The 26,496-nt window shown below is 41.0% G+C and overlaps 1 protein-coding gene and 1 non-coding gene across 3 annotated transcripts; both read right to left on the bottom strand.

The window, feature by feature from the left end:
• Positions 1–9: 9 nt before the first annotated feature.
• LOC112919619 (placenta-specific gene 8 protein-like) lies at positions 10–26,496 on the bottom strand. Of its 2 annotated transcripts, none has more exons than XM_072755774.1 (5): positions 26,384–26,496; positions 9,252–9,383; positions 7,577–7,701; positions 2,498–2,612; positions 10–408 (listed from the first exon to the last, which is right to left on the bottom strand). In XM_072755774.1, exons 2-4 carry the CDS (start codon positions 9,352–9,354, stop codon positions 2,508–2,510), a joined length of 333 nt encoding a protein of 110 aa, XP_072611875.1. In that variant the 5' UTR covers positions 9,355–9,383; positions 26,384–26,496; the 3' UTR covers positions 10–408; positions 2,498–2,507. The 2 variants fall into 2 exon arrangements, with proteins under 2 accessions (XP_072611875.1, XP_025853852.1); XM_025998067.2 differs by lacking the exon at positions 26,384–26,496 and adding an exon at positions 24,126–24,241.
• On the bottom strand, positions 14,757–14,890 carry LOC112919779 (small nucleolar RNA SNORA18). The gene has a single exon (XR_003234972.2). It is a non-coding gene; the product is annotated as a small nucleolar RNA SNORA18 (small nucleolar RNA).

The raw sequence follows: 26,496 nt of genomic DNA, 5'->3' as shown, positions 1-26,496 counted from the left end.
TTGAAGACATTAATTTTTAAAAAATATTTTATTTATTTGACAGAGAGAGAGAGAGCACAAGCAGGGGGAGCAGCAGGCAGAGGGAGAGGGAGAAGCAGGCTTCCCCCTGAGCAAGGAGCCTGATGTGGGGCTTGATTCCAGGACCTGGGATCATGACCTGAGCTGAAGGCAGATGCTTAACCAACTGAGCCATGCAGGTACCCCAAGGACATTATTTTTTTAATAGCAGTCATCCAGAACAGCACTGGAAATATATTTCTTCTGAAATAAACTAGAAATTAAAAATGTCTTGAAGCCATTGGAAACCACAGGATTAGTTGAATTAGTTTCTAAGATTTGGGGTGAGATAGCACTCAACAGATGTAGTATATCATTCTAGCATTTCTTTCACCACATTGTGAATGTGACCTGTAGAAATCAGGAAAAAAAAAAAGAAGAAAAGAGAGAATAAATGAATGAACAAATTAGGATTTATCAGTTTCGTCTTTCTTTACATTACCTTGTTCAAATATCAAAACTTCCATTCTACTCCTCCCCTACTGCCAAATTGCTACATATTTGCAATCTACATCAAACCATGGCCCCTGGTTCAGCACAATGTATTAGAAAGAGTCACAATCATCAGTTAAGTTTCAGAGGAGTTTCCTAGGTTAGAGCCTCATTATGCTTCCTTGCTTGAAAGCTGCATTGGTTTGTTCTTCCACAATATCTATTAAGTGCCTACTAGGTGTCAGGCATTGTTGCTAGGTGGTTGAGGGAACTGGCAATAGAATGCTCTGTAGATTGGCAAAGTTAGCTTCTGTTAACAAATGTCCATGTATCATCAACCATGCCAAGGTAAGAGTCTCCAAGAGGCAGAGAATACCAAATGATCTTTGTCACTAACTGGATAACTATAACAGTAAACTGTCACATCCTCCTTCCTCTAGGACTACTTTGACATCAGATTCCAAGTCATTGTTAATATGGGCCTTTTAACAAATGTCCTTGCTTGGAGAGACAACAGTCAATTCTCGGGAGGTAGAGTATAAGGAGGAAAAAGAGTGATCTGGACTCTGGATGAGAGTGAATAAAGCACATTAGTTCTTGAGGGAAGCCATTAAAACAATCGGAAGACAAATGCTAGGATACTAAAATGGTATGAAAATGAAACATGAAATGAACTAAAATGAAGAAGGACTTTATTTTGTGAGGTATGTGGCAAAATAGCTAAGAAAGAGACAGATGGGCCAGTGACAATTTATCATACACATGAATGTACCATCCTGAGCAAACATTCCCAAGGACCTGATGGGAGCTAGGATTTTATAGATAATAGCCATTTCCAAGGGAAAACTGAACTTTGATTACAAATTCCACAGGGCTTGGCAATAAGAGATTGAAAGACAGGACAAGTAAACTATTACTCATTTGTCTGAGAGAAACAGGTACTCAGATTAAAAATGTAACTAGGGGGGATCCCTGGGTGGCGCAGTGGTTTAGCGCCTGCCTTTGGCCCAGGGCATGATCCTGGAGACCCGGGACTGAATCCCACGTCGGGCTCCCAGTGCATGGAGCCTGCTTCTCCATCTGCCTATGTCTCTGCCTCTCTCTCTCTCTCTCTCTCTCTCTGTGACTATCATAAATAAATAAAAATTTAAAAAAAATTAAAAAAAATGTAACTAGGGGAGCTAGGAAATAGGTAACTGAGCAGTTACCCAACTTTGACAATACAGCCACCAAAAAGTCAGTAACTCTTCTTCATAGTGGGGGCTTTGGGAATTTTGGATGACTGGGTGAAAGGTCCACACTAACTTTATAGAGATTTAAGTAATTAATTAATTAATTTATTTATTTATCATAGACAGAGAGAGAGGCAGAGACACAGGAGGAGGGAGAAGCAGGCTCCATGCCGGGAGCCTGACATGGGACTCGATCCCGGGACTCCAGGATCGCGCTCTGGGCCAAAGGCAGGCGCTAACCGCTGAGCCACCCAGGGATCCCCACTTTATAGAGATTTAAATAGCTTCCTGTCACTTTGGAGGAAGGATTATTATGTTACTATTCTGGTGTTGTCAAGAACACAGAACTAGGCACATTACATAATCACACTTAGTATAAAACCTCATCTGGTTAGTGTTGGTAGAGCAGACCTAGGAACTAAACTTAGGGAAATGAATGTCTGGTCACACACATAACTTGATTACCAAAAATCATGGTCTAGTTAACATACACATGGTTCATATGTGGCATGTTCATTTGGTACCTCACACAGCCACTCTTCCTGTGGTAGACAACCTAACAAATCTTCAAATTCTTTCCTATCCTTCCAGGTTTAGCCCTTCCAGCCCATGGAGGTTGACTACCAACTGTTGGTGTAGGCTAGCAATTAAAAATGAGTTGTCCTCCATTTTGCAAGGGGTGTTGCATGTATTTGTGAGAGAGGACCAAAGAAATAAAGGATGTTATTGAGAGTTCATTTTGATATATGTGAATCAAACAATTCCCACCAACTTACCAAGTGCCTTTTAGAAAGCATTCATTGCTTTTCTTTTTTCAATATCTCGCTTGAGTTGACAAAGGGTGCATAGAGGGAAACATCCCAGCCATAGGAAATCACTGAAAATAGATCCCTATTAAAAAACAAACAGTGGATCAGCATATAGCCCATAAATATAGTGACACAATTCCTTGTACTTGTATAGCTTTTTAAAACTTTTTAAAAGGTATCTTTTATGCTACTGGTTTATCATGAGAATTCTCATTATACCCATTTTTCTGATGATCAAGTGAAGGTAAATAAGTTGCTCAGATTACATAACAAAGTGGTAGCTGCACTTGGTCTTTCTTTTATCAAGTCAGCGCTCTTACCATAGTATAACACAATTTCAAATGATTTCCTGGTTCAAGATAGCTTTTGTCCTTTAGCATCTCTTCTGAAATGCTTCCCTTTAAAACCAGCTGTAAAATGCACCAGTTTTTCTGTAGTTTGAGAGCAGAGCCAGACCAAGGCCCACATTGTATCCCTCTAGCCATTTTCATTGACATCTCTCAAGTTCTGCAATGGAGGAAGTTTGGAGCAGAGGGGAGATACATAAATTTTGGGGAAAAGAATGAATATTGTTCGGAAAGCCATAGAATAGGGTGCTTTGCAAGGATTTGAGGGCCCTCTAAATAGAAGGGTCCATTTGGATCCTCAATGACCTTCTGGGAAACATACCCTTGAAGGGACTTCTGTTCTGGTTGCAGGAGGCACTGGGTGAACCAGGGAGTTATAGTCTGATAACCCGATTTTATTACAGTGTATCTTGACAGATGGAAATAATTTTGAACTCCATTATTTGACAGGGCTTATTTTTTTAAAATATTAAGTTTGCTTTAATTCCCAGTTTACAGTGTGAGCTCACGGGGTGGGGCAGGGGTGGTGTATAATCAGGAGCTTCTAAAAAGTGAAATTATGAGTGATTTATGTTTTACACACAAAAAATTTTCCCATTGTTACAGTGATTTTGATTGTTATCTAACAGAATAAGCATGTGGGGCAAAAGAGCAAACAAATAGCAGTCTTAAAAAATCTAATGCTGTGATCTCATGATATGGAAGAATGGGTACTAAGCTTGAAAATAATTCAGTACTTGGGATGCCTGGGTGGCTCAGTCAATTAAGTGTCCAACTCTTGGTTTCAGCTCAGGTCAAGATGGAGCCCCATATTGGGCTCCCCACTCAGTGCAGAGTCAGCTTGAGATTCTCTGCCTCTCCCCTCCCTTCCCCCTCTCTAAAAGAAATTAATTAATTAAATAAATATTTGGAGAAGAATAATTTTGTCCCTTGTCTTCTCTTTTTCCTGATAACCTTTACTTATAGTACTTTTTTTTTTTGGTTTTAATTCATTATTACTTTTAATTTTTTTTTTTTATCTTTTAAGCCTTCATTAAACCAGCATTATTAAACACTTATAATATGTCACAAGGAAGAAAGTATTCTTATTTGATGAGGATCTAATTACTTGGCTGTTCCAGCACATCTATGTCTTTTACCCCAGCTAGTTTTCAGGGGGAAAAAATCCCCATTATTATTTGTTGAGAAACCTAGGAAACCTATAGAAAATAAACCCTGATTCTAAGTACGTTACACAGTGTTGATACAGAGAAGAAAAAAATCATTCCTTGTTCACAGTGAGAAGAAATGAGCTATAGGTTTATACCATGCTGAAGTTAACAAAAGACATAATTGTTTTGACCAGAGAACACCCTTTCAAGAAATGGGTGCCAGAAATAAAGATTCTGCACTCATTACTCTGTTTGGTTAAATGAACTGGTGCTTTACTTGTTTGGAAGTTGTCTTGTTATGAGCACTATTTAGGAATCACTGAACAAATAAATGAATGAATTAGGGTACATGGCTGGCTTCCTTCTCAGGAAGGCAAGATATAATGTTGGAAAAACCAGACTGTTGGGAGTTAGGATAACCTTGAGCCCAAATTCCAACATTTACATGTTCTGTGACCTCAAGATATGGTTTCCATATTTACAAAGGGAAGTAACAATTCCTGCACCACAAGAGTTTGCCAGTAGTGAATGAGCAAATATAGGTGAGATAATACCCCAGCTTATGGTAGTACAATCAGTGGTTGTCTCTTTTCTTCCTTCTTCTATCCTGCCTTGCCCAAAGGGATGTATCCATAAAGTGAAGGGCAGATCAGAGAGGCTGCATTGTAGCAGCCCCATAAAAGTTTGCATGGATGTGAAAGGAAAACAAAGCACAGAGCCTGAATGATACAAACCAGTCCTGGGAATTATTTTTAGGTCTGTTCTAAGAAGGAAATAGAGATACACTGCCTATAAATAAACTGCTTCATTGTGTGTCTAGGAAACCTACTATATCTAGAATCTTAGGCCTAGAAATCATCTTGCACAGCTTCCTCATGACAGGTGAGAAAACTGATGCCATCACATGACTTATTAGTCAAAAAGTTAGCTATTTGCTCAGCTGTTCCCAAACACTTATCTCCAGGTTCCAGCTCAGTGCCCCTTCCTAGGTACCATGTTGGGGTCTTGGGCTGCTTTGAGAACCTTACCCTCACACCCTCACACCATATACATAAGTACACATGCATGCACTTTGCATACAATTCAGGAAGTTCAAGGTCCAGGCACAAGGTTAAGAACCCCTGTGTGTTATGCTGCCTTACAGGTAGCATGAATGAAAGCAGCCTTGAGCACTGAGCAAGTCAGGAGGCTGAGCAAGTACACAGGAGAAATGAGGCCAGGGCCCTGAACACACCTCTGCCCTGAGGAAGTGGCTGAGTAATTCTCTGAGAAAAGTACAAAAATAAAAATAGTTGTTTACTGAGCACTTATTGCATGCCAGGTCCTGTGCTATGCCCTTTCCATACATTATTTCACATGACTCTTGCTACATGATCAAAGGGGAGGTGTCATTATAACTATGTATCAGTGAGGGGGTCAAGGCTTAGGGAGATTAATAACTTGCTTCTGTTCCTATGGGGCAGTTTCCAGGAAAAGAATCCATCATATCACTTCTTTATTTAAAATATTTCAATGGCTTCCCTGCTCATTCATGGCAACAGCTAAAGTTCTTACAATGGTTTTCAAAGGCCTAGAGTTTCTAAGTCTCGCTCTAATGTCATCTTTTTCTATGACATCCTACCCCCACCCCCTCATTCATTTGATTCTTGCCTGTCTGGCCCCTTGCAGTTTCTGGAACATTCCAGATATACTCCTTTAAAGCCTTGAGTGACACTCTTTCCTCTGCCTGGCTCTTCCTCAGATGGGTCATCTTCCCATCCTTTTACTTTTGTACCAAGGCCTTCTCTGATAACCCCATTTAAAGTTAAAACTCCCTTTCTAAAATGTGGATGGCTATTGAATTTTGTTGATATTTTTCAGACATCAACTGAGCTGATCATACGGTTTTTCTTTTTTTGAATCTATAAATAGAATATTCTGATATTGAACCATCTTTGCATCCCAGGGGATAAATCTTGCTTAGATAAAAATATATTTTATGATACTGAAAAAAATAATAAAATAACATTAGAATCCTTCAACATTCTCTACTCCTCTTCTTTATTTTTTTCTGTACCACCTTATCAGTATCCTATAAGGTTTTTACTTGGTTACACAGTAGTGATCTTCTCCTATTAGAGTGTAAGCTTTACCATTGACAACCATCATAGTAATAATTGATTCAAGTGAGACGTTTCAATGGATGTTAATCTTAGTGGATCAAGGTTTGATGAGGAATAGGGTATTTTATCTCTCTACAAGGTCCTTACTCATTATAAAGGGGAAAATGGCAACCTTATAGTGAAGAATCCTGGTGGACACTATCTTAACTAGGTAATCAATGTAAACAATCATAATGGGATACGCTGATGTCATGTGCCTCTTGGTATGAAGCACAACAAATATCACATCAGTTCTGTGGAGGATCTGCCAAAATGTAAAACCCAAGTCTAACCATGAGGACATACTTGGCACACCAAATTGGGGGATAAAACAGAATAACTGATCTGTACTTGAAAAAAAAAAAAAAAAGACAAGGAAAGACTGAGAAACTATTTCTACTGTAGGAGATGAAAGAGGAATGACAATTGAACACAATGTGTGATCCCAGGTTGATTTTCTTCTCATCCACAGAATGTCATTGGGTTAATTGGTGAAGTTTAAGTAAGATCCACAGATTAGCTAATACACTGTATCAGTGTTAAATCCCCGATTTTGATCGTTGTATTACGGTCATATAAATGAATGTTCTTGTTATTAAGAAATACATGCTGTAAAAGAGGTAATAAGACATCAAGTTTGTAATTTCCTATTAATGCTTCAGAAAAACAGAATAGGCAAACGGGTAGAGGAAAGAGTAAACAACACAAAGGTGGCAAGACTTTAAAGTATTTGGGGAACGTGGGTGCAGGGTATTCAGGAATTCGTTTTCTTTTTTTGTTGTATTCTTTCTGCGACTTTTAAGTCTGAGAGTTTGTTAAAAGAGAGGTCTCAAAAAAGTAAGAAGAAAAAGGATGTAAGCTACATGCACGCAGACAGGGCTTTCGATTTGCTTTGCTCACTGAGATGTCTCTAGCACCCAGAAGAGCAGCACCCCACATGTTCCGTGCACGCGGCAGACCCCGCTGGACGCATGCCTACCAGTTTAGGACGGAGCCAGGGTCTAGAGGCTCAATGAATGCGCACTGGCTCATGAGGCAGCCGGCCCGCTCGGAAGGGGCCGACCACACAGCCCTTTTCTCCCCACGGCTCCCTAACAGACTGCGGTGCAGGCTGCAGATTGGCAGAGCCGCGCGTGGGCCTGGGGCAAGGCGGCCGGAGCGCTGCGGGCCCTCCAAGGCTCCCCTGCGCGCCTCGCCGCTGGGGCCGAGACACACCTGCCGCGCGCAGGTAAGATGTTCTTACGAACTGTCCCACCTGTGGGCGGCCGCGGCCCTGTGAGCCCCTGCACGGGTGTGGGCCGGGAGCCGAGACAAGGTCGGGGCCGGGGCGCCAAGGCCAGGAGGGCGGTCGCAGCCGGCGCTCAGACCAAGGGAGCCTGGCGCCTCGCGGGGCCACGGGCGACTCACCGGGATGCCGAAGCGCGTGCGGTACAAGGTCCTCATGGCCACGCTCGCTCCGCACAGGCAGCATTCGTTCATGTCAGAGGCGATCTGACACGACAGGCACAGGGGACAGAAAGCCCCACAGAGGCCTGGGTGCGGGGGGGGAGGCGCACAGAAGAGTTAGTGTAAGTCATCATACTTTCAACGAAATCACACCTCTTTCAGACAAGATGCTGGTTCAGAAAATGGCTTTAATGGGCGCTCGGAGAAAACAACGTCATCCTCTGGCTCCTTGGGCCTTGCTTCTAGAGCCATCTGTCCAGGAATTGGGGATAATTCGTGAGTCACTACAGCAGGTCACATTTAATTGCAGAAGCTCATGCCTTGCGAATCTCAGCATGTTCACATTATCTTTCTTCCCTGCGCTTGTTACATTCGGGTCATGCTTGCAGAGGAAGTTTGTGGCGTCAGGATGTCTGAGAAGCCCTCTAAAAACTGTGGGAGGGCACTGAGGGTCAGGAAACACCGAGTGAAGAAATCATCAGGGACAAAGAGAGGAAATAGATTCTAGATGGTTATTCGGGCAAAAGGACTCTATCATCATCATGAGGTTGGAAGCAAGCAGAAATTAAGGGACATTGGTATCAGTTGTTTAAAAAGTTGAGTGCAATTTCACTTTACAGAGTTTCTGTAGGAAAGAGGGCCTAAGAAAATGACAACAAACAGGAAACTGTTCTCAAATATGCTCGGAGTAAAAGTCTATTTTGAAAAGTGCTGGGGTGGAGTTCTGGTATGGCTGTACCCTAGATAAGAGAGTCTGTGGTTTTTTTAACTGATTGTTTTTAAGCAGAAGGCGATATCCGAAGAAACTGCAACTTCCATCATACACACACAAAAAAAGGAGGCTGTTTCTCACAGACAATGTCAAGATGAGCCCCCACAGAGAATGTCTGTAACCCATATGGCAAGAGACTCTGAAATAAGAAAAAATTTCTCACGCAAAAGTGTGTTTTGTAGTGGAAGTGAGTAAAGCTAAAAGCCTGCAGTGCTTCCTGAGATGGAACAGTGAGAAGAGTTGCAAGAATGTCACTGACAGCTGGAAAACACAGAGAGCATTGTCAGAAAAGGTAGAGGTAAGTAGAAGACAAGCTAGAGCAACGTGTCAAGAGCATGGTGATATAAGAGGTGAAAAACTGCAAAAGGCAATTGGTCTGGACGAGGATCACAAACTCAAGGTCATACAGGTAGAATGAGTGAAATAGATTGGAAAAAACACAAAAGAGACAGCAGTGGGCACAAATAAATATGGCAAGCTGTAGAATGAGAATCACTTTTAGTGGGATCAGCTAATGCTAAGCAGCAGCTGAACTCTGCCATATGTAATGAAGGCTCATCTTTCCAGATTTTCCAATTTTTGAAAGAACTTGGCAATCTAGAATGGAAAGTCAGATTTTTATGTGAAATCTGACTTTTATATGTTTCCTAGTATTTTTAAATTGCTATCTGAAGAGATATCATTAAGTATAGGATGAACAAAACACATCTGGTGGTTAAATCCACCCAATGGGCTTGGGAGTTGGACCCAACTTGGGAGTGGGAGTAAAGCAGAAGCTCAGTGACAGGGTAAGTAGACGAGTTCTATTAGGTCAGGAACCTGAACTCCTAGAATCCAGGAGAAGCAATAAGTAGGTACACTTACAAATCCCCAGGTCATCAAAGCAGTCAAACATGCCAGTTTGCCAGTCGCTATTCATCATACTCCCTCCTGTACCATATCCTGGCTGCGAAACAACTGGATTCATTTTTAAGACTAAGTTCCAAAAGGCACTGCCTGTGAAAACAAAACCAAAAAAGTATTAACCCTACCTGTGTTGGTTGGATATCATGTAAATTTTAGTCGAGAGGATGTTTCATCACACTTCTCCTGATTAGGGTTGGCCACACTCAACGAACTAGCAAGACATAGGTAACAGTCTATTATTGATACTTGGTAATTAGAAATTTCAAGGAAGTGGAGTGAGGGTTCATTTTACAGGTTTTCTGGGGGGATTTTGTTGCCCCTTTTGTTCTGATCTTATTTTCTTTTAATCTGCAAGATGATTTTTTTCCTTCTATTTTCAAGACAACCATCCTGAACAATGTCTATTTTGCGTATGAGGTGTTTTATTTAATACTGCTTGTAACGACTCTTACAACACTATTGCATGGACATGATCTCAGTTGCTTCTTGAGAACTTTGTGAGATAGAGTTCTTTACTTCTCCAGAAAGTTGTCATTACACTGATGCCCCTAGCTAATGTCAGTCCTCATTGCCTAATTGCTACTGGTATCCTGATAGCTAAAGTTTTAACAGATGTCCTAGGTTACCTTAAAAAAAAAAAAAGATTAACTTTTTTTGTGAAATTGTCAGGCAAGAATCTGAAAAAAAATGGTGGGAAGACTTTAAGCTTTCACAGAAAAGTCCGATAGTTGCAAAACCACTAAGAAATAGTGTCTCTCAAACAAAGTGGGGTCTATACTTTTCAGATTTCATCCAGGTATCAAATGAAGTCTCCTAAGCTCTACCCAGTCAGAACTCCGGAGCATGTATTTGGTTTCAAAAAGGCTGATGTTAAAACGTTCTTGTTTACTGCTTCATATCTAACCATGTGTTGTGCTCTGGAGCCTTGACCCCTGCTCATGTCAAACACTTCCCTTAATCAGGTGCGAGGAAACATCCAGTCCCATTATCTGTCCACCTGCTCCATGTAGCAAGGGAAGGCCCAAGTCAAAGATGCTCCCAGAGTACATCTCAATCCTGACTGTGCACTAGGCTCATCCCTAGTGCTTAGCTGAAAACACACATACTTTTTTTTTTTTTTTTTTTTTGAAAACACACAGACTTGATTCTGATTCAGTAGCTGGGGTGGACCCTGGCAAGTAAAAGTTTTCAGAGGTGATTGTGATGTAGACAGCTCTGGAGACCACTGCTTACTGGTCATTTCACTCTCTTTCCACCCTTCCCAGTCCTCTTCTTAGCTCCTCCCTTGCCCTGCTCTTTGTTCTGGTTGATTTTGTCTACACTGACATCCGTGGCTATCATCAGTTGATTTCCCCGACAGGTGATTATGGAATAATCATGGGACGATAAGAGCCAAGGCACTTTGACTGCCTTAGAAGTCTACCTCTAATATTTATTATCAAGAACCTGCTTTATGACACAAAGGGAAAACAACCAAATTGAGAAGGCTCCATAATTATTGTCACATCACACTAGGGATTACATTTGAAACTATTGGGCTAGATAAACATTTCACTGGAATCCAAAGATCTTTCTCCTCTCTGATTATTTAGGAGGACTATGACATCTTTTCCACTACCGTCTTATCAGAGTGGGCACATGCTGTGAGCTCAATGTACTATCTGAAAAATAGTCACGAAATTTGAATAAATTGCACAGGTAATGTTGTGTACAATATTGAATGTTACAAATATACTTCTGGCCTGAAGGTTGAATTATCCAATACCTTCAAAATATATACTGGGAAAATCATTACACAAAATGTACAAGTAGCTGTTGCTGCTGCGTGTGTATCATTAAAGAAAAATATGCCAGTAAGACTATATTCTTAATAGAAAATTACTTCTTAGAAGAAACATTGCTTTTGGTGAAAAAATTTGCATAACCAAACAAATCAGTTTAGCTAATGTATCAAGATGGAAAACTATGTTAAAATTCTTTTCAAGACTCCAACCCTAAAAATTATTCCGGGGCAAAGACTATATTTTAACTATTCTTCCAGTGTTTCATTACCCTTTGCAGAGCCCTGGAAACATTTATTTGTGTGGTCAGCAGTTTACAGTAAGTATAAAATTTGCTGTGCTTGGTGTGAAGACAAAAGGCCAGTGAGGAGGCTCAAGAATCAGTTCTGATAGGAATCCTGAAATGGGTATAGGCTGTAATTACTCTACACACAAATCACATCTATCCTACATTGTACTGTTTGTATTAATTCAATTAATTTCTAATCTAACACAGGGACTCTTGCCACTTGTTCTTAAACCCCTAAATTCCTGTTCTTTAAGTAAAATGTTTACAAAACACACTACAGTGTATGTCTGTGTGTATATATTATGTGTCTATTTATAGATTTTGTGCTTCTGTATGTGGATACACTGAGCAGCAGTGGTTCTTACTGTCCTGTGCACAGGACTCAGTATCCTTTTAGAGTGTAGAACCTAGTGTAGAACCTAATTCACTAGGTCCAGAGTAGGGCCAGAGGCTTGTGTTTTGTTTTTTTTTTTTTTTAAGATTTTATTTATTTATTTGAGAAAGAGAGCAAGAGCAGGGGGAAGGGCTGAGAGGGAGGGAGAAGCAGGCTCCCCACTGAGCAGGGAGCCTGATGCAGGGTGATCCCAGGACCCCAGGATCATGACCTGAGCCGAAGACAGATGCTTAACCAACTGAGCCATCCAGGCGCCCCTGCAGTGGCAGTGCTGCTGGCAACTGGCCCGCACTTTGACTACTCAGTGTCTAGATCATGATTAGGAACTGGGTTCAAATTTATTTCCCACCTTCTGCGTGTTCTTGGACAAGTAAACTAACCTATCTGCTCCTCAATTTTGACACCTTTAAAATGATTATAGTACCGCTTTTCTCATGGGTTGTTGTATTACTGTGATGAGACTATGTCAATAGACTTATGCCTTTTAAACACTGTGTTTTCTGTATGGCAGTGAGCTGACATATGCCCCCTTGTGTCTATCTGAGGCTAAATGTTAAGTAATAGGTCATACACCTGACTCAGCATCAGGCAGTGCCTAGGATCACAGCTCCATAAAGCTAACACAGTGTGGTGATAAAATGAGCAATGGGGTAGGAATCTAAAAACTTGGATTTAGTCATTGCTGGTATTTGGCAGGCTCAAGCAAAATCCTGCTATGTGAAGACATTTTGAAAACTGCAAATCACTATATATATGAGAGAAAGAGAGAGTCTAAAAAGAGTCTAAGTGCCAAGAACATGGATGGAAAAACCTGAGTGTGATATGTTGCCAATATGACAATGGTTTACGCTTGCTTTCCAAAGTGTGTTCATGCCTGATCTCTAGTTGACACTTATCTCTGTTTAATATTTCCAGCAGACTAAAGCACTCAGACAATGAAGGCTGATAATATGCTTCCTACTGTAGACATGAAAACTGAGGCAAAGAGATTATATGCTGGGGCTAGGGAAAGGTCATGATCACTAGTCCAACCTCCTTAATTTATAGATGAGGACATGAGGCTTGTCTCAAAGACTGAGTGTTACTCTGTATCCTCTTCCCAGTCTCTTCAGGAAGAAGACATGAAGACACCTCACAGGAAACGTTATAGAAACCCAAAGATGAGAAGGTGGACCAGTCAGCACGATCCAGTGGTTTCCATCATTGATGCTGGCCACAGACTCCAACCAGCTTTCCAATCATTAGCTAATGACCTTGTCCCTCAGTGTCTTCGTCTGTGAAGTGCACAGTATGTGGCTTATAAAACTGTCAGGAGCATTAGATATTTGAAAAGCCTTTAGAGTGATGTCTGGCATGGGATACATTCTTCATGAGTAGTAGTTACATAAAAGTGAGTACTTGGCCCTGGAGGGAGATCAGTAGAATCTCCTCCCCTTCTTTACACTCTCCTGTATATTATGGGATATGGGCATTTCTTCTATAAGGCCACAGATAAAAGGGAAAGAAACAGAAAGTAAGTCACATGCCTACAGTGACAGAGTGGCAAGGCTGGGATTTGAATTCACTTCTTGGGACTCTAAAGCAGTTATGCTTATTTCCACCCAATCTGGGATCGGGAACCTTGGCCAGCTAAAGTGAGCCAGACCTGCTCAGAGAGAAAAGGTAAGCATATCTTAGGTTATCCTTTCCCAGGTGAATTTTGGAACCACAGGGAGGTGGTTTGTGACTAATGTTGCTTTCTTTTAAGTCATGTGTCTGTGTGTCTGTGTGTGCTCATGTGTCTTTCTTTATCCAGGTAGATATTTTTAGTGTTTTGAAAGCAGTCACTCAAAAACGTCCTTTAGAGTTCCACCATACAGGTTCAGCTAACTGGTTCACAACTAGGATTATTTTGCCCCCACCCCACCCCAGGGACATTTGTCAATGCTTTGAGATATTTTTGGTTGTCATGATCAAGGGTGAGGTGCTATTGTCATTCTAGTGGGTGGAAGCTAGAGACTTTGCTAAACATCCTGCAAAGCACAGGACAGCCCCCACAGCAAACAATGTTCTATACCCAAATATCAACAACAGTGCTAAGGTGAGAAACATGGTTAGAAAACTTCAAAAGCCTCATGACACCTGAGCTTTTGGAGGGCTTCTAAAGGTATTTGATTCGGTTTTCTAGGGGTATAGAAACTGAGGCTATAGTAGCCAGACAAGCAGTCCTTGTAAGGAATGGGACCTAACACTTGGCCTCCTAGTCACAATGTTTCAAAGGCTAGAACTCAGGGATCATGACACTACCCAGTTTCCCCATAGATTGGTTCATATCCTATTCTGAAATCCTGCTTATCCTGCCAGTTGCTCCCCTTCCACCACTTGCCTCTTTCTCTTCCTTCTGCTTCTTGTTCCTATGTGGACAGTGTAACTCTCCAGTTCTATTTTTTTCTCTTTCAATAAACTTACTATTTTTAAAACTTTTTAAATTCAATTTGCCAACATAGTGTATAACACCCAGTGTTCATCCCATCCCATCAAATGTCATTAGTGCCTGTCACCCAACTTCTTTTTTTAAAAATTTAAAGTCAATAAATTTTTATTTAAGGAATTTTACATGTGATTCCTTCCACTGCCCATCATTGTAGTTTTTCCAAAGTCAGAATCATAATCTTCAGAATAGCCCTTTTAAAAAGAACTTTTGTTCAATACAGTTGTCACTATCAATCCGGAGTTCTTTCCGTTGGGCTTCTTTGATTTCAAGTGAAATATGAACACACTTCAAAAATTCCCCACCTGTAATCTTTAGAATCCAATTTCTTTATTCTAGGGACACATTTAGGATCAGAGTAGACGGATCTGCCTGTTTCTCAATTCAGACACCTTCTAAACATGAATGAGTTCAAATCATATTCACCCCTAAACTATCACACCCTAGAATTGTACAGATTGTTGGGATATGCCAATATCTAAGATTTTAAAAATGTGACTATTAGGTCTTTCACATCATCTTAGCAGATAGATGTCTTACAGGTCTTTCCCACAGATCTAACACATAGTTCTGTGAATAAAGCAAACCACACATATACTCAATGAGGCATTTCCAACCACGTTGGTCTACAAAAAAAAAAGCCCCATTAGGATATACCTCAACTCTTTCGGTGAACTCCTAACTGAAGTGCTATATACATTCAGTGAAGTGCAGAAATCATAAGCATTACTGATGAATTTAATGGTGAACAGTTCTTGTAATCACAGCCTGATTTAAGAAGTCCATTATCAGCACCACAGAAGCCCTCCTTACTCTTAGAAAGTCCCTCTGCCTCTGCCTGTGTTTGAGCCTTACATATATTGAATTATATGCACTATTTGTCCTTCTGTGTCTGGCTTCTTTTGCTCAAAATTAGGATTGTGAGATGCAACCATGTAGCAATAATTCATTTATTCTCATTGACATATAATAAATCATCATATAGATATAACACAACTTATTCATCCATGCTACCATTGTATTGTTTCCAGCTTGGACTATTAGGAATGGTACAGTAGTGCTATGAACATTATTGTACATATCTTTAGGTGGGCCAGGTATGTATTTCTATTGTGTCTACACCTAGAAATAGAATTGCTGGGTCCTGGGGTTGGTAGATAATGCCGAACAGTATTGTCAAATGGTGGTACCAATTTACATTCCCATTAGTAATGGATGAGAGTTCCATTTGCTTCATGTCCTTGTCAATACCTGGTGATGCCATCATCTTTCTTTTTACCCATAGAGTGCTGCCAGAATCTGGGAAGTGGAAGCCTAGGCTTAAGACTGAGAAAAACAGAAATTATGGTTAAATGATTAAATAGAATTGCCATATTTAGGAAAAAATAAAGAAGGTTGTTAAATTTGAATAAGTAAGTCCCAAGCAATATTTGAGACATACTAATACTAAAACATTTTTCATTCTTTAGTTGAAATTCAAATTTAACTGGGCATCCTGCATTTATCTGGAGGGTTTGGGGAATAACTTTGAAATTAGAAAATATGGTGGCAGTTTCTGCCTCCCAATTTACAGGAATGGAGCTGGCCTGAGGGAGGCCAAAAACAATGGAGATTTCCTAAGTTGTGCAGGAAGCTGTCTCCCATCCCCCAGGGAATGAGCAGAGGCCAAAGGACACTAACGGTGGCCATGATTTATGATTTCTATCTAAATTCTTACAAGAGCATTTCCTCTGGGAATGCAATTGCTTATTTATGGTTAAAGGAAGGAAATTGAAATTTCTTGAGCAGTTTCTACTGCTAGTTTCCATTTTAAGCAATCTTAGGTACATGATGAGATTCTAGCCCCATAACAATCTTTTCTCCTAATTTGAAACCAAATACCTGGAGCAGCATAGCCAGGTGCCCAGGCAGGTGAGCTGAATCCAAAGTCCATACTCTTCCAACCTACCAAGTCCTATCTTCCAGGTCCTATCTTTAGAGGAGTCCCACTGACTGGCCCCAGGGCCTGCATGGGCTCCATTTCTCTCAACCAGTCTCAGCTATGCTGATGGGATACACCAAATGGCTATTACTCTCCTTGGGTTTCCCCAGGCTCCTCATTCCCTCTATTTCCATCCCTCCTTTCTCCTCTGTCCATTTCCTTCTGGCTTTCATCTGCCTACCAGACCATTCCATGGGTTGTAGGCAACCCATTTCTGGAAAAGCAAAGTAAATAAAGTCAATTGGGAAGGCCCCGCTTTGAGTCACTTTGAGCTTCTTCAGCCCCCAACCAGCCTCCAGCAGGCCTGTCTTTTAGAGCAGGGATTGAGTCTGAATCTAGAACCAGTTGTCCCACTACGTTGCATCGCAAGCAGAATTCTGCAATCTCTGCAACACATGGGGACTCTGCCTCTGTACATGTTGTGTATAGACCAGAAAATGCCATTCCAAAATATGCCTTTATGGCATAAGAGTTATTCTGAATCCATTATTTTGAGAAACAGCACACATAGGAGAAGCTCTGAAAACAGAGTCAAACTTATCCTTTAAAGTAATTTACATTTATAAGGGAAAAATCTCCATTTGTAAGTGTCCCCCTCTCCTATCAGGAGTAGAGGGATGACTTTATACCACAAGAGACTCATCAATGGAAAAAGTATGGACTTAAATCTGCATGACAAGCCTTTATTTTCCTGCTCCCTTTCTCATAACTGGCTTCCCCCACATTTTCTGTCCAGTGCCTTTAGCTAAAGCTGGTTTAAGCCTGAATTTGTTTTTGTTTTCATTTGTTTTTATTGAAGTTCGATTTGCCAACATATAGTATAACACCTAGTGCTCTTCACATCAAGTGCCATCCTTAAGTCTGAATTCTAAGCCACTTCTGAGAGTTACTCATTTTCCTGCATACCTCCCATGTATATGAGATATATGTGTAAACTTTTTTTGTTTGTTTTTCTTTGTTTTCTTGTTTTTCTCTCCTTAATCTGTCTTTTCTTTCAGGGCCCCTAGTCAAGAATTTGGAAGGATAGAGGTTAACATATTTTTCCTCTTCTACAAAGTCATTTCTGAAATTTTAGCCAAACCAGGAAATTTAAAAATGATTATTTATGCATGGTTGAAAAGATAAATTTTTTAAAAAAAGGTTTGTTTATTCATGAGAGACACACAGAGAGAGACAGAGACATAGGCAGAGGGAGATGTAGGCTCCATGCAGGGAGTCTGATGTGGGACTTGATCCCAGGACCCCAGGATCACACCCTGAGCTGAAGGCAGATGCTCAACCAATTGAGTCACCCAGGTGCCCCCCAAAAATGACATTTCTTAATCTAAACTAAATAATATCTGAAACAAAAAGCCTCTGGTCACTGCCCAGGGTGATGGAATAGTGGGAGCTGGGCATTCTGCCCTATTTACTGAAGCCCCCATGTTAGGCCTTAGCTGAGAATATAGCTCTTCTCTTTACAGACTTGGACTGGGGAAAAGATGTTCCTCACTTACCAGTATCTGGCTTCTAGTCTTCCCTCCCTCCCCAGATACACTCAGATCCTGCTCCTCCCAAAGAATTCCCTCTTGAGCTTCTCCCCACCCAGAAGCATCACAGCAAGCCTGCTGTTAGTCCTGGGTCTGATCTGTATCTGGAGACAGTTATCTGGATCACCTACAGAATGCAGTATTGCCTGTATCATAATAGGATCCTTGACTAATATACCACCAATCACATTATTTTTGAAATTTTAGCCAAAACAATAAAAACTCCATTACATGTACGTTTAAAAACAATTGTGCATCATTGAAGTGATGGCAATTCCTAATTGAAGGTAAATCATTTCTATCACCAAAAGCCACTCCAAAACATTTTCCCTTTGGTTAAAAATGGTGCTCATGCTTGGTAATCCTTAAATTCATAGCCCTCTCTGGAGTATTTGTATATTTGATAGTGCTCAACTGGGAATTTTTCTGACACCGGGGGAGTCCTTTATCCTACTTTTGTCAAGGAAGTAAAGGTTTGTGCTCACTAAAACATTTAACTGAGGCAAGGATTGGTGACAAAAACCATAGAATACACTGGATCCTCCCAGGTCTCTTTTCACTCTGCCATCAACTAATTCATTCAGCTTTTTTGCTACTTTTGTCTTAAAATTTGTTAATCTGCTGTCAGGCATACATGGCTCTAGGGGAAGAATGCCTTTTCACTCCTAAACAGTTTTAGGGTGCCCAAGGACTCACCCTATTTTTTCAGTCCTTTGGTTGCCATTTTTTTCTCTTATCCAGTCAGGCCACAATGCTCACCAGTTTGCAGGCATTCCCTCCATCCTGTTCCTGCTGTGAGCTCCTGTCCCTTGTTTTCCTATTTACCTGTTTTAATATCTCTGCTAAAATGCCACCTCCTCCATGAAGCCATTCCTAATCCTCCAAGTTGGATTTGCCTGCTCCTGTTCAACCTTGCACATCACTCTCATGATGGGCTGGAGAGCCTGTTGGATGAGGGAGTCAGCATGCTGGGTGCTAGCCACACTTTTATCTTTTCTTTAAATGCCAATAGCAGTTTTTGCCTTTCCTCTAAATGCTAATAGCAGTATCTCCACTTTCTTCTCCCAAGGGTCATTGGGAAAGCCCTCAGAAGTGACATTAACTTCAGATATGAGATTCAGAGATGTGCAGACTGAGCACTTATATTTTTCTTTGTTTTCTTTTTTTCATTTGCAGGTTTTTCTGAGAGTGTAAGTGGGTTTCAGTCATCTGGGTCCCCCAAAGACAGTGACTTGCACATAGCCTAGAAAATACTAAGTAAGTATTGGGCTTCAGGATATATTACCCTAAAATATGGCAGCTTAGCATGTTGAATGTATTAAGGAGGCTGAGAAAATGGCAAAAGCTTGAAGGTCATTTTGACCTCTTCTTCTTGTCCTTCTTCCCTAAAAGCTGTAGATAAATCTGTCATGTGAAAGGTACTTTCCCAGTACCAGGAACTGCTCTTGACATCCAGTGGATGGAGGCCAAGGATGCACCCATTCTTCCTTCCAAATCCCCCACTTAATCCCCCATTCCTGCCAACAATAAAGTATTTGGCCCAACAGTGTCAAGACTGAGAAACTTACTCATACCCTCATCTTGTTCTTAAGAAGATTTGAGCAGCTCACAAACTTACATATATAACAAGATACAAAAAGAAAAAAAGGAAATTTGTCACAGGGAAAATAAAGTCTGAGCAAATTTAGCATCTCCTTTAAGGTTCCCATACAGTGCTGGACATGGGCTGCATATGAGGTTCTGGGCTTCCTGCCAGGCAAAGCAGAGGGCATGCAAACATTTAGGAAATTGACTATGTCTATAAAATAAAAACATATTGATACCTAGAGAAATTTCTCATCAAGGTCCTCAAAAAAAAAAGGAGATGATATATGACATGTGGTGGTCCAAGTCTTTAACAGTATCTCTAAACGGAACTGTGACTTTCACGAACATATTTCCTAATATACGGTTAAATCACAATGCTGGAGCAGAATCACTGAAGGCAATCTATGAGCAGCTAAAATGATCCCAGCGAACTGCTTATCTCTGATCATCTGGATGATCCAGGATTAAAAAATCAGATTTAAAATGTAGATTGTTCAGAGAGACACGTGGATGTATATTCTTGGGCAACCCTCCATGAGTAATATTTTCACCAGCTAGGACTTGATAAAAATTGGGCAGCAATGGGTCTGAATTAGAAGTCTTTGGTGAGGATCCCTGGGTGGCGCAGCGGTTTGGCGCCTGCCTTTGGCCCAGGGCATGATCCTGGAGACCCGGGATCGAATCCCACATCGGGCTCCTGGTGCATGGAGCCTGCTTCTCTCTCTGCTTATGTCTCTGCCTCTCTCTCTCTCTCTCTGTGACTATCATAAATAAATTTAAGAAGTCTTTGGTGAGAACCAGAGTTTAGATTCTCCATGAGGGCTGCTTATTATGCATAAGAACAGATATGCGGCAGAAAAGGGATATAAAGCAAATGTATTGTTATAAAAATTAAATGATGCAGTCAGGCCACACATCTGAATAGAAGGCACCCTAGTGTAGGACGGAGGGAGCTAACGGCTATCCTAACTCAACATGGAGATAAGATAAAGGTATATCTGTAAGAAAGCCTATGTTTTCCTCAGATACAAGTTCTGGGCCTGCTTTACCAAGTAACCGATAGTGAAGTTGAGAAAGGAAGAATGGCCAACACAGGCTACAACTGTCATTTAGATGATCATTTAAAAGAAGCAGATAGTGTTACGCTAAGAGATACCTCTTCTGCATGTACTTATGATTTGCATGTGATCATAGGAGGGATCAAAGTCCCAAAGTTGTACACCATAGAACCTGGAAAATGCTTATATCAGGTGTTAGCAAAGCCTACCCCCTGTGACAATAGAAGAAGGCAGTAAAACACCCTTGGAGTCCAATTTTAAATAACTAACTTCCTGGTCAGTGCTATGGAGATCAAAGAATTGCAACGTGGAATCATAGCATAAAGAGTTGACCTTTTAAAAACACCAACCACTTGGGTCCACTGTGATTCTGACCCATTAGTCTGGGCGAGAGGATTAGTGACTTTGGAGCGGATATGTTTAATGCTTCCCAGGTGACTCCAAGGTGTGGTGAGGGTTGAAAATCAGTGTATTAAAGAAAGCCTAGCCAAAATGATAATTTGAGTATTGAAATAGTGGAGCCTTAAGACTTGTACACAAAAATAAAACACATTTCCTCTCAATTCAAATTTCCCCTACCACTTAAATTTTGACTGCAAACACGCATAATTATAAAAATGTAGCCAAAATAGAATGTTCAATGAAGACACCCTAAAAAGCACAAAAACATCAAAAGAAAAAAATATCTGTTAATCCACCATACAAAGTTAACCTTATTGAAACTTGTGACATACATCCTTACCTGTAGTCCAATAAAAAAAAAAAAATTGTGGATAGGACCATGTTTTTTAAGGAATATTCTCCTAAATATGGCAGTAAATCCATTTCTCCAACAGTGTAGAGAAGGCTGCTCCCCTTGCTGTTTCTGACACTCGGGGAGCAAGCGTTCATCTCTTTGAGAAGTGGCATTCAATCATTGTGCTCCAGCTCAGAATCATTATCTGATTAGTTAATGACTCTGGAGTTGGTGTAAAAAAGACAGAGAGGGTCTTTCTCTCTAAGAAAGAATTTAATTGGAGTTGTTCCAGCTCATCCCACAATTTATTTCTGTCTGTAGAATTAAAGGTTGAAATATTACTGAGTGAATCAATCTTTGAGTTAACTTAAAAGTCCCAATTCATATGCAAATATCCTGAAATCCCTCACCTAAACCCAGATCCCTCACTTAGGCAATGGTCTATTTCCCCAGACTCCTGTCTTGCCTTTATTCTTTCTCTCCTCATATCCTTTCTAGAACTCGTCTCCAGTAGGAGCTCAGCAGAGAGGAATCCCAAAAGAAGAGGGTATCACCACCTCCTGGACTTGCACAGGGCTTGGCTCTCCCATGCTTAGCCTATCTGGTATCTGGTCACACCCACAGTGCAGCAGTCCCATAGATATCTCAGATTTAATATTTTGGCTACAAGAACTGGAAGACCTATGAAGCATAGCATTGTATTTTAAATATTGCTGTGACTCATATCTGAATCGGAATTACTTGCCCTTTTTACTAATGTGGGCCAAAGCTCCGAAGTCACTACAGCCAATAGCCATATCCATTTCAGTACAGAACATCTCCACCAGACTTTATTTATTTATTTATTTAGTTAGTTAGTTAGTTAGTTAGTTAGTTAGTTTTGGGTAAACAATCAAGTTTGTTACGTGATGTTAAATTTTGTTTTACTTTAATTAAGTGGAAGAGTCTCCCTCACCCTTATATTCCCCATTGTAATGGAAGTAAAGAGGGCTAAGATAGTGCTGGTCCTTAGCCATAAAGTCAACTATAAAAACTTGCAGGCTATTGAGTTTGGGTGGTATCTTAAATTTAAAACTTGACCGGGGTGGTGGGGGAGGGGGCGGGTAGGGCTGGGGCGGCACCTGGGTGGCTCAGTGGTTGAAGATCTGCCTTGGGCTCAGAGTGTGATAGTGTGATCCCAGGGTTTTGGCAGGGAGCCTGTTTCTCCCTCTGCCTATGTCTTTGCCTCTCTCTCTGTGTCTCTCATGAATAAATAAATAAATCTTTAAAAGATAAATAAATAGAACGTGACCAGGACCCATCCAATACTTTATCAGAAAACAGCAAAACCGTTTTGAGTGCTCTACTTGGTATAAATAGATCTCAAAACTTCCATGAAAATACAGTTACTGGTGACCATGAAACATTTACATGTTGACAAATTTAGTTCAGGCAAAAGGCAGCAGACTATACAAACACTTGATTATACTTTTTTTTTTTTCTCAAAATCTTCCAGATATACTTTTCTAGAGCATGGTCTATACACCAAGAGCATCATCCATTAATTTCACACACATTTGTCTCCATTTTCACTCCCCCAAGTTAAACTCAAGTGAGCTTCAATGCAATCTTCAGTGCTAATTTCTCAATAAAACTGATGGCTACATGGGATGCCAGTTCAGGCTGCTGGGCTTCCTCCACATTTTGCTAACACATTGAAGTGCTCTTAAGGTCAGTTACCTCCCAGGAGGTAAACTAAGCATATCCTTAGGGCATCAATAAAGCTAGGGCAATAAAGTAAATAAATGAGAGAAAATTTTAGAAAAATATTTAGTCTTCCTGCTGAAATGAATGCAAATCCTTGAGGGAAATATTCATAATTATATTGGCCTTGACACTGATTTGCATATGAAAGGGTGTAGACCGGCAGTACACCATAGGTACGTTTTCCAGTACATTTAAGATGTCTAAAGACGCCCATCAGGTCAGCTGTTTCCAGGTCCTTCTCCCCTACTGGAGTCAGGGTCACAGCTCCGCTGGTGCTGGCCATTCAACTTTTAATTCCACCACAGTGCCTGGATGCTCAATGGGTATTTTTTTTTTTTTAATGAACAAACAAATTCATGAATATAGAAACTGTTAAGTTTCATACACATGATTGTAAAGTCTCTAGACTAGACATCTAGATGTCAGAAATACCACCTCCCGACCCCCACCTCCCTGTAACAGCCATTTTTAAGAAATGTGCTAGCCTTAGGGGTCTGGACAAAAGAGGGAGGGAAAAAAAGCTTCTTTTTTCCTCTTCCGTTAAATCATGTAGGTGAGAAAAGCTAATCATTCCCTCAACAAGGAAAATACTGAAAGCCGACTTGGTATTATTGGTGATAATAACAATGTAACAAATTGGGAAAGGTAACAAGTGGCCAGATCACTTGTTTTTGTTTTATAAAAACAGAGACATTTAGCATTAATTCTAACAATAAGATAATAATAATAAGCTTCAAGGTGACTGAAAGTAGAAATCGTGCCTCCCTATCAGCAAAACTAATTCCAACAGCAAATCCTGAAACCAATGGTAAAGTAAGACACTTTCTAGAAGCAACTTAATATTTAAAATATTCTGTTTAAACACATCAGTCTTCATGGTAATGCAAAGATTTCTTCTTTAATGATCAAGAACATTTTTTCCCTCTTAAAAATGCATCTCTAGTAGCACATTTTAAAGAAACAGGCTACAATTTACCTCGGCTCTTAAGAATCACTACTGCCAAGTTGAATTTAAAAGACAACTGCATGCTGCAGACTTACGGGTTTAAAAAAAAAAACAAAAAACAACCCAAAAAACTCAATGAGGCAAATGATGAATATGTACCACTCAATTCTGCCCTGGCCTGTATTAATTACATGGTAAGATTTTACTGGTTCTATCGTTTATTTTTTAAATATTTTTTTTTCTTTCGAAAGAAGATGGGAAAGACAAAAGGTTACACAACGGAAAGGTATTATTTTGTATTGCAGTAATACTCACCCCACTCTGGTTAACTACAGAGGCCAGCAGCCCAGGCCAAGCAGGAGAAGCCCCAGGGGTACGACTGCTTGGCTGGAGGCTGCAGCCTTGCGCTGCAGTAGCTGGCAAGGGTGGGGTTAGGGGTGGGGAAAGTCAGGAGGTGGGACAGGAGGAAAGAAAGCTAGTTGTCTCTACTGCCTTGGCGGCCACTGTTTTTCTATTTCAGAAAATGCACAATGCATTTTATCTCACTATATTTATTTTCTGTGATACTTGCCTGACAAACCTCGTGCCCTTAGACAGCGAGATTTATTTATGATTAGGCAGAAACACGTTTTATGAAGGTCCAAATTTTGTTTATTTACTTAGGGTTTCTCTACTTTTTCTACTCCCTAAGGCACTTAAGGGGTATGGTATGTGTTTAAAAGTAAGCGTTGGGCAGCTGGTCTGAGGTCTCAGAAATGCTAAAGAGATAGGCCACGTTCCTTCTGGCCAGGTTGTTGGGACTTAGGTTCCAAGCTAAGGGGCTGGGTGGCTCGGACAAGAGGAGTTAGTGAAGGGTAAGGGGACAGAGTGCGGATGTGGCCAGTGGCATTTCAATACCACTCACCTGGTGCCAGTGTGGAGAGTGGGTTCTCACAGGTGAGACCGACATCAAGGAGCTCACTGTGGGAGCAATTCTACAAGTGAGTGAAGGGTGCAGAGGGCCTGAGCAGGGTTAGAAAGCAAGAGGAGGGATTTAACAGAAACTCGGGACAGGAAACGGCAGTTCTTCGAAATTGGGCAGGGGAATGGAAAGGGAACTGCCTCACTTATCAAATCGTTAGACAGGCACATAGATACACGATACTGCGTCTAAAACCTCAATTGCTTCCAGACTGCCCACTAAAAAGGAGTTAGCTTAGCAGAGGTTAAAATGTCCTTCATTCCTATCAGTGTGGCCCTAGCAAGTTGTATTTTCTTTCATAGGGTTTGAACAGAAGAGCTGAATGCCTCACATCCCTCAGACTGCTTTCTGTTCCCCCAGGTGAGACATGTGTACAGAGGAAGCTGGTGGGGGAGGCACCCGGTAAGCGGAAAGGGGTTCTTGAGTGCTCACCTCTCTCCCAGGAACACTTGCCTAGACTATTCACATGCACATGTACCATTAAGTGGAAAATTCACTATCAGTAGGATACATGCTTCTGTTTTTTAAAGATACATTTATTGGGACGCCTGAGTGGCTCAGTGGTTGAGTGTCTGCCTTTGGCTCAGGGCGTGATCCTGATCCCAGGATTGAGTCCCACATCAGGCTCCTTGTGACAAACCTGCTTCTCCCTCTGCCTGTGTCTCTGCCTCTCTCTGTGTGTCTCTCATGAATAAATAAAATCTTTAAAATAAATAAAATAAAAATGTGTTTATTTATTTATTTGAGAGAGAGAGAAGGGGGAAGGCAGAGGGAGAGGGAGACAAGGACTCCTCGCTGAGCAGGGAGCCCAATGCAGGAGCTTCATCCTAGGACCCTGAGATTGTTATGAGCTGAAATCAAGAGTCGGACGCTTCACCGATTGAGCCCCCCAGGCATCCGTATAATAAATGCCGTCTTATTTCAGGTCCCTAGCGTGTGAGCAATAACCACTGTGTACATAGGCCACTTCCCTGTCCTGGAAGAGCTCACGGCCTGGAAAGTGAGACAACTGAACAGTCTGTATAGAAAATATCATTAGCATCTTACAGAGTAAGAGGTCACCAGTTCTAGGCCACTAACTGGGTGGCTCTTGGGCAAATCTCTTAATCAAAAAGACTGTGATTTATTTAGGAACTGGTATGTGCCCAGCACAAAAGTGTTTCATTTCAATCGTTTCATATATTAGTATATGTTTTCACCACTTGATAGTCACAGCAAGAGATGTGCCTCTATTTGGCTTCATTCTAATAAAGAAGAAAGACAAAAGAAAAACACATGGAAACACAAATAAGACCTAAGTATGGATGCCTGAGTGGCTCAGCGGTTGGGTGCCTGCCTTCGGCTCAGGCCATGATCCCGGGATCCGGGATCGAGTTCCACATTGAGCTCCCTGTAGGAGCCTGCTTCTCTGCCTGTGTCTCTGCCTCTCTCTCTCTCAGTCTGTGTCTCTCGTGAATAAAAAATAAATCTTTAAAAACAAACAGATAAAAACAAATAAGACCTAAGTAAACCTATAAATGGACACAATAGTTGCACATTGTTCTAAGAGTCTCAAAGAAAATTGTCAAGGGGCTGAGATTCTGAATAATGGGGTAGTAAGAAGGAAGCTTACCTTGGACAGGGCGGGCAGGAAGGGCCTCCTTGAGGCAGAGCCAAAGGAAGAGCAGTGGCTGGCTGAGTGGAGGGGGTGGTAGGAGAATCCTGGTAGATGGCAAAAGTCCCCCT

Source organism: Vulpes vulpes, chromosome 4 (genome assembly GCF_048418805.1).
Source record: "Vulpes vulpes isolate BD-2025 chromosome 4, VulVul3, whole genome shotgun sequence".
In the NCBI taxonomy this organism is placed as follows: domain Eukaryota; kingdom Metazoa; phylum Chordata; class Mammalia; order Carnivora; family Canidae; genus Vulpes; species Vulpes vulpes.
This window is presented reverse-complemented; position numbering and strand designations above follow the sequence as displayed.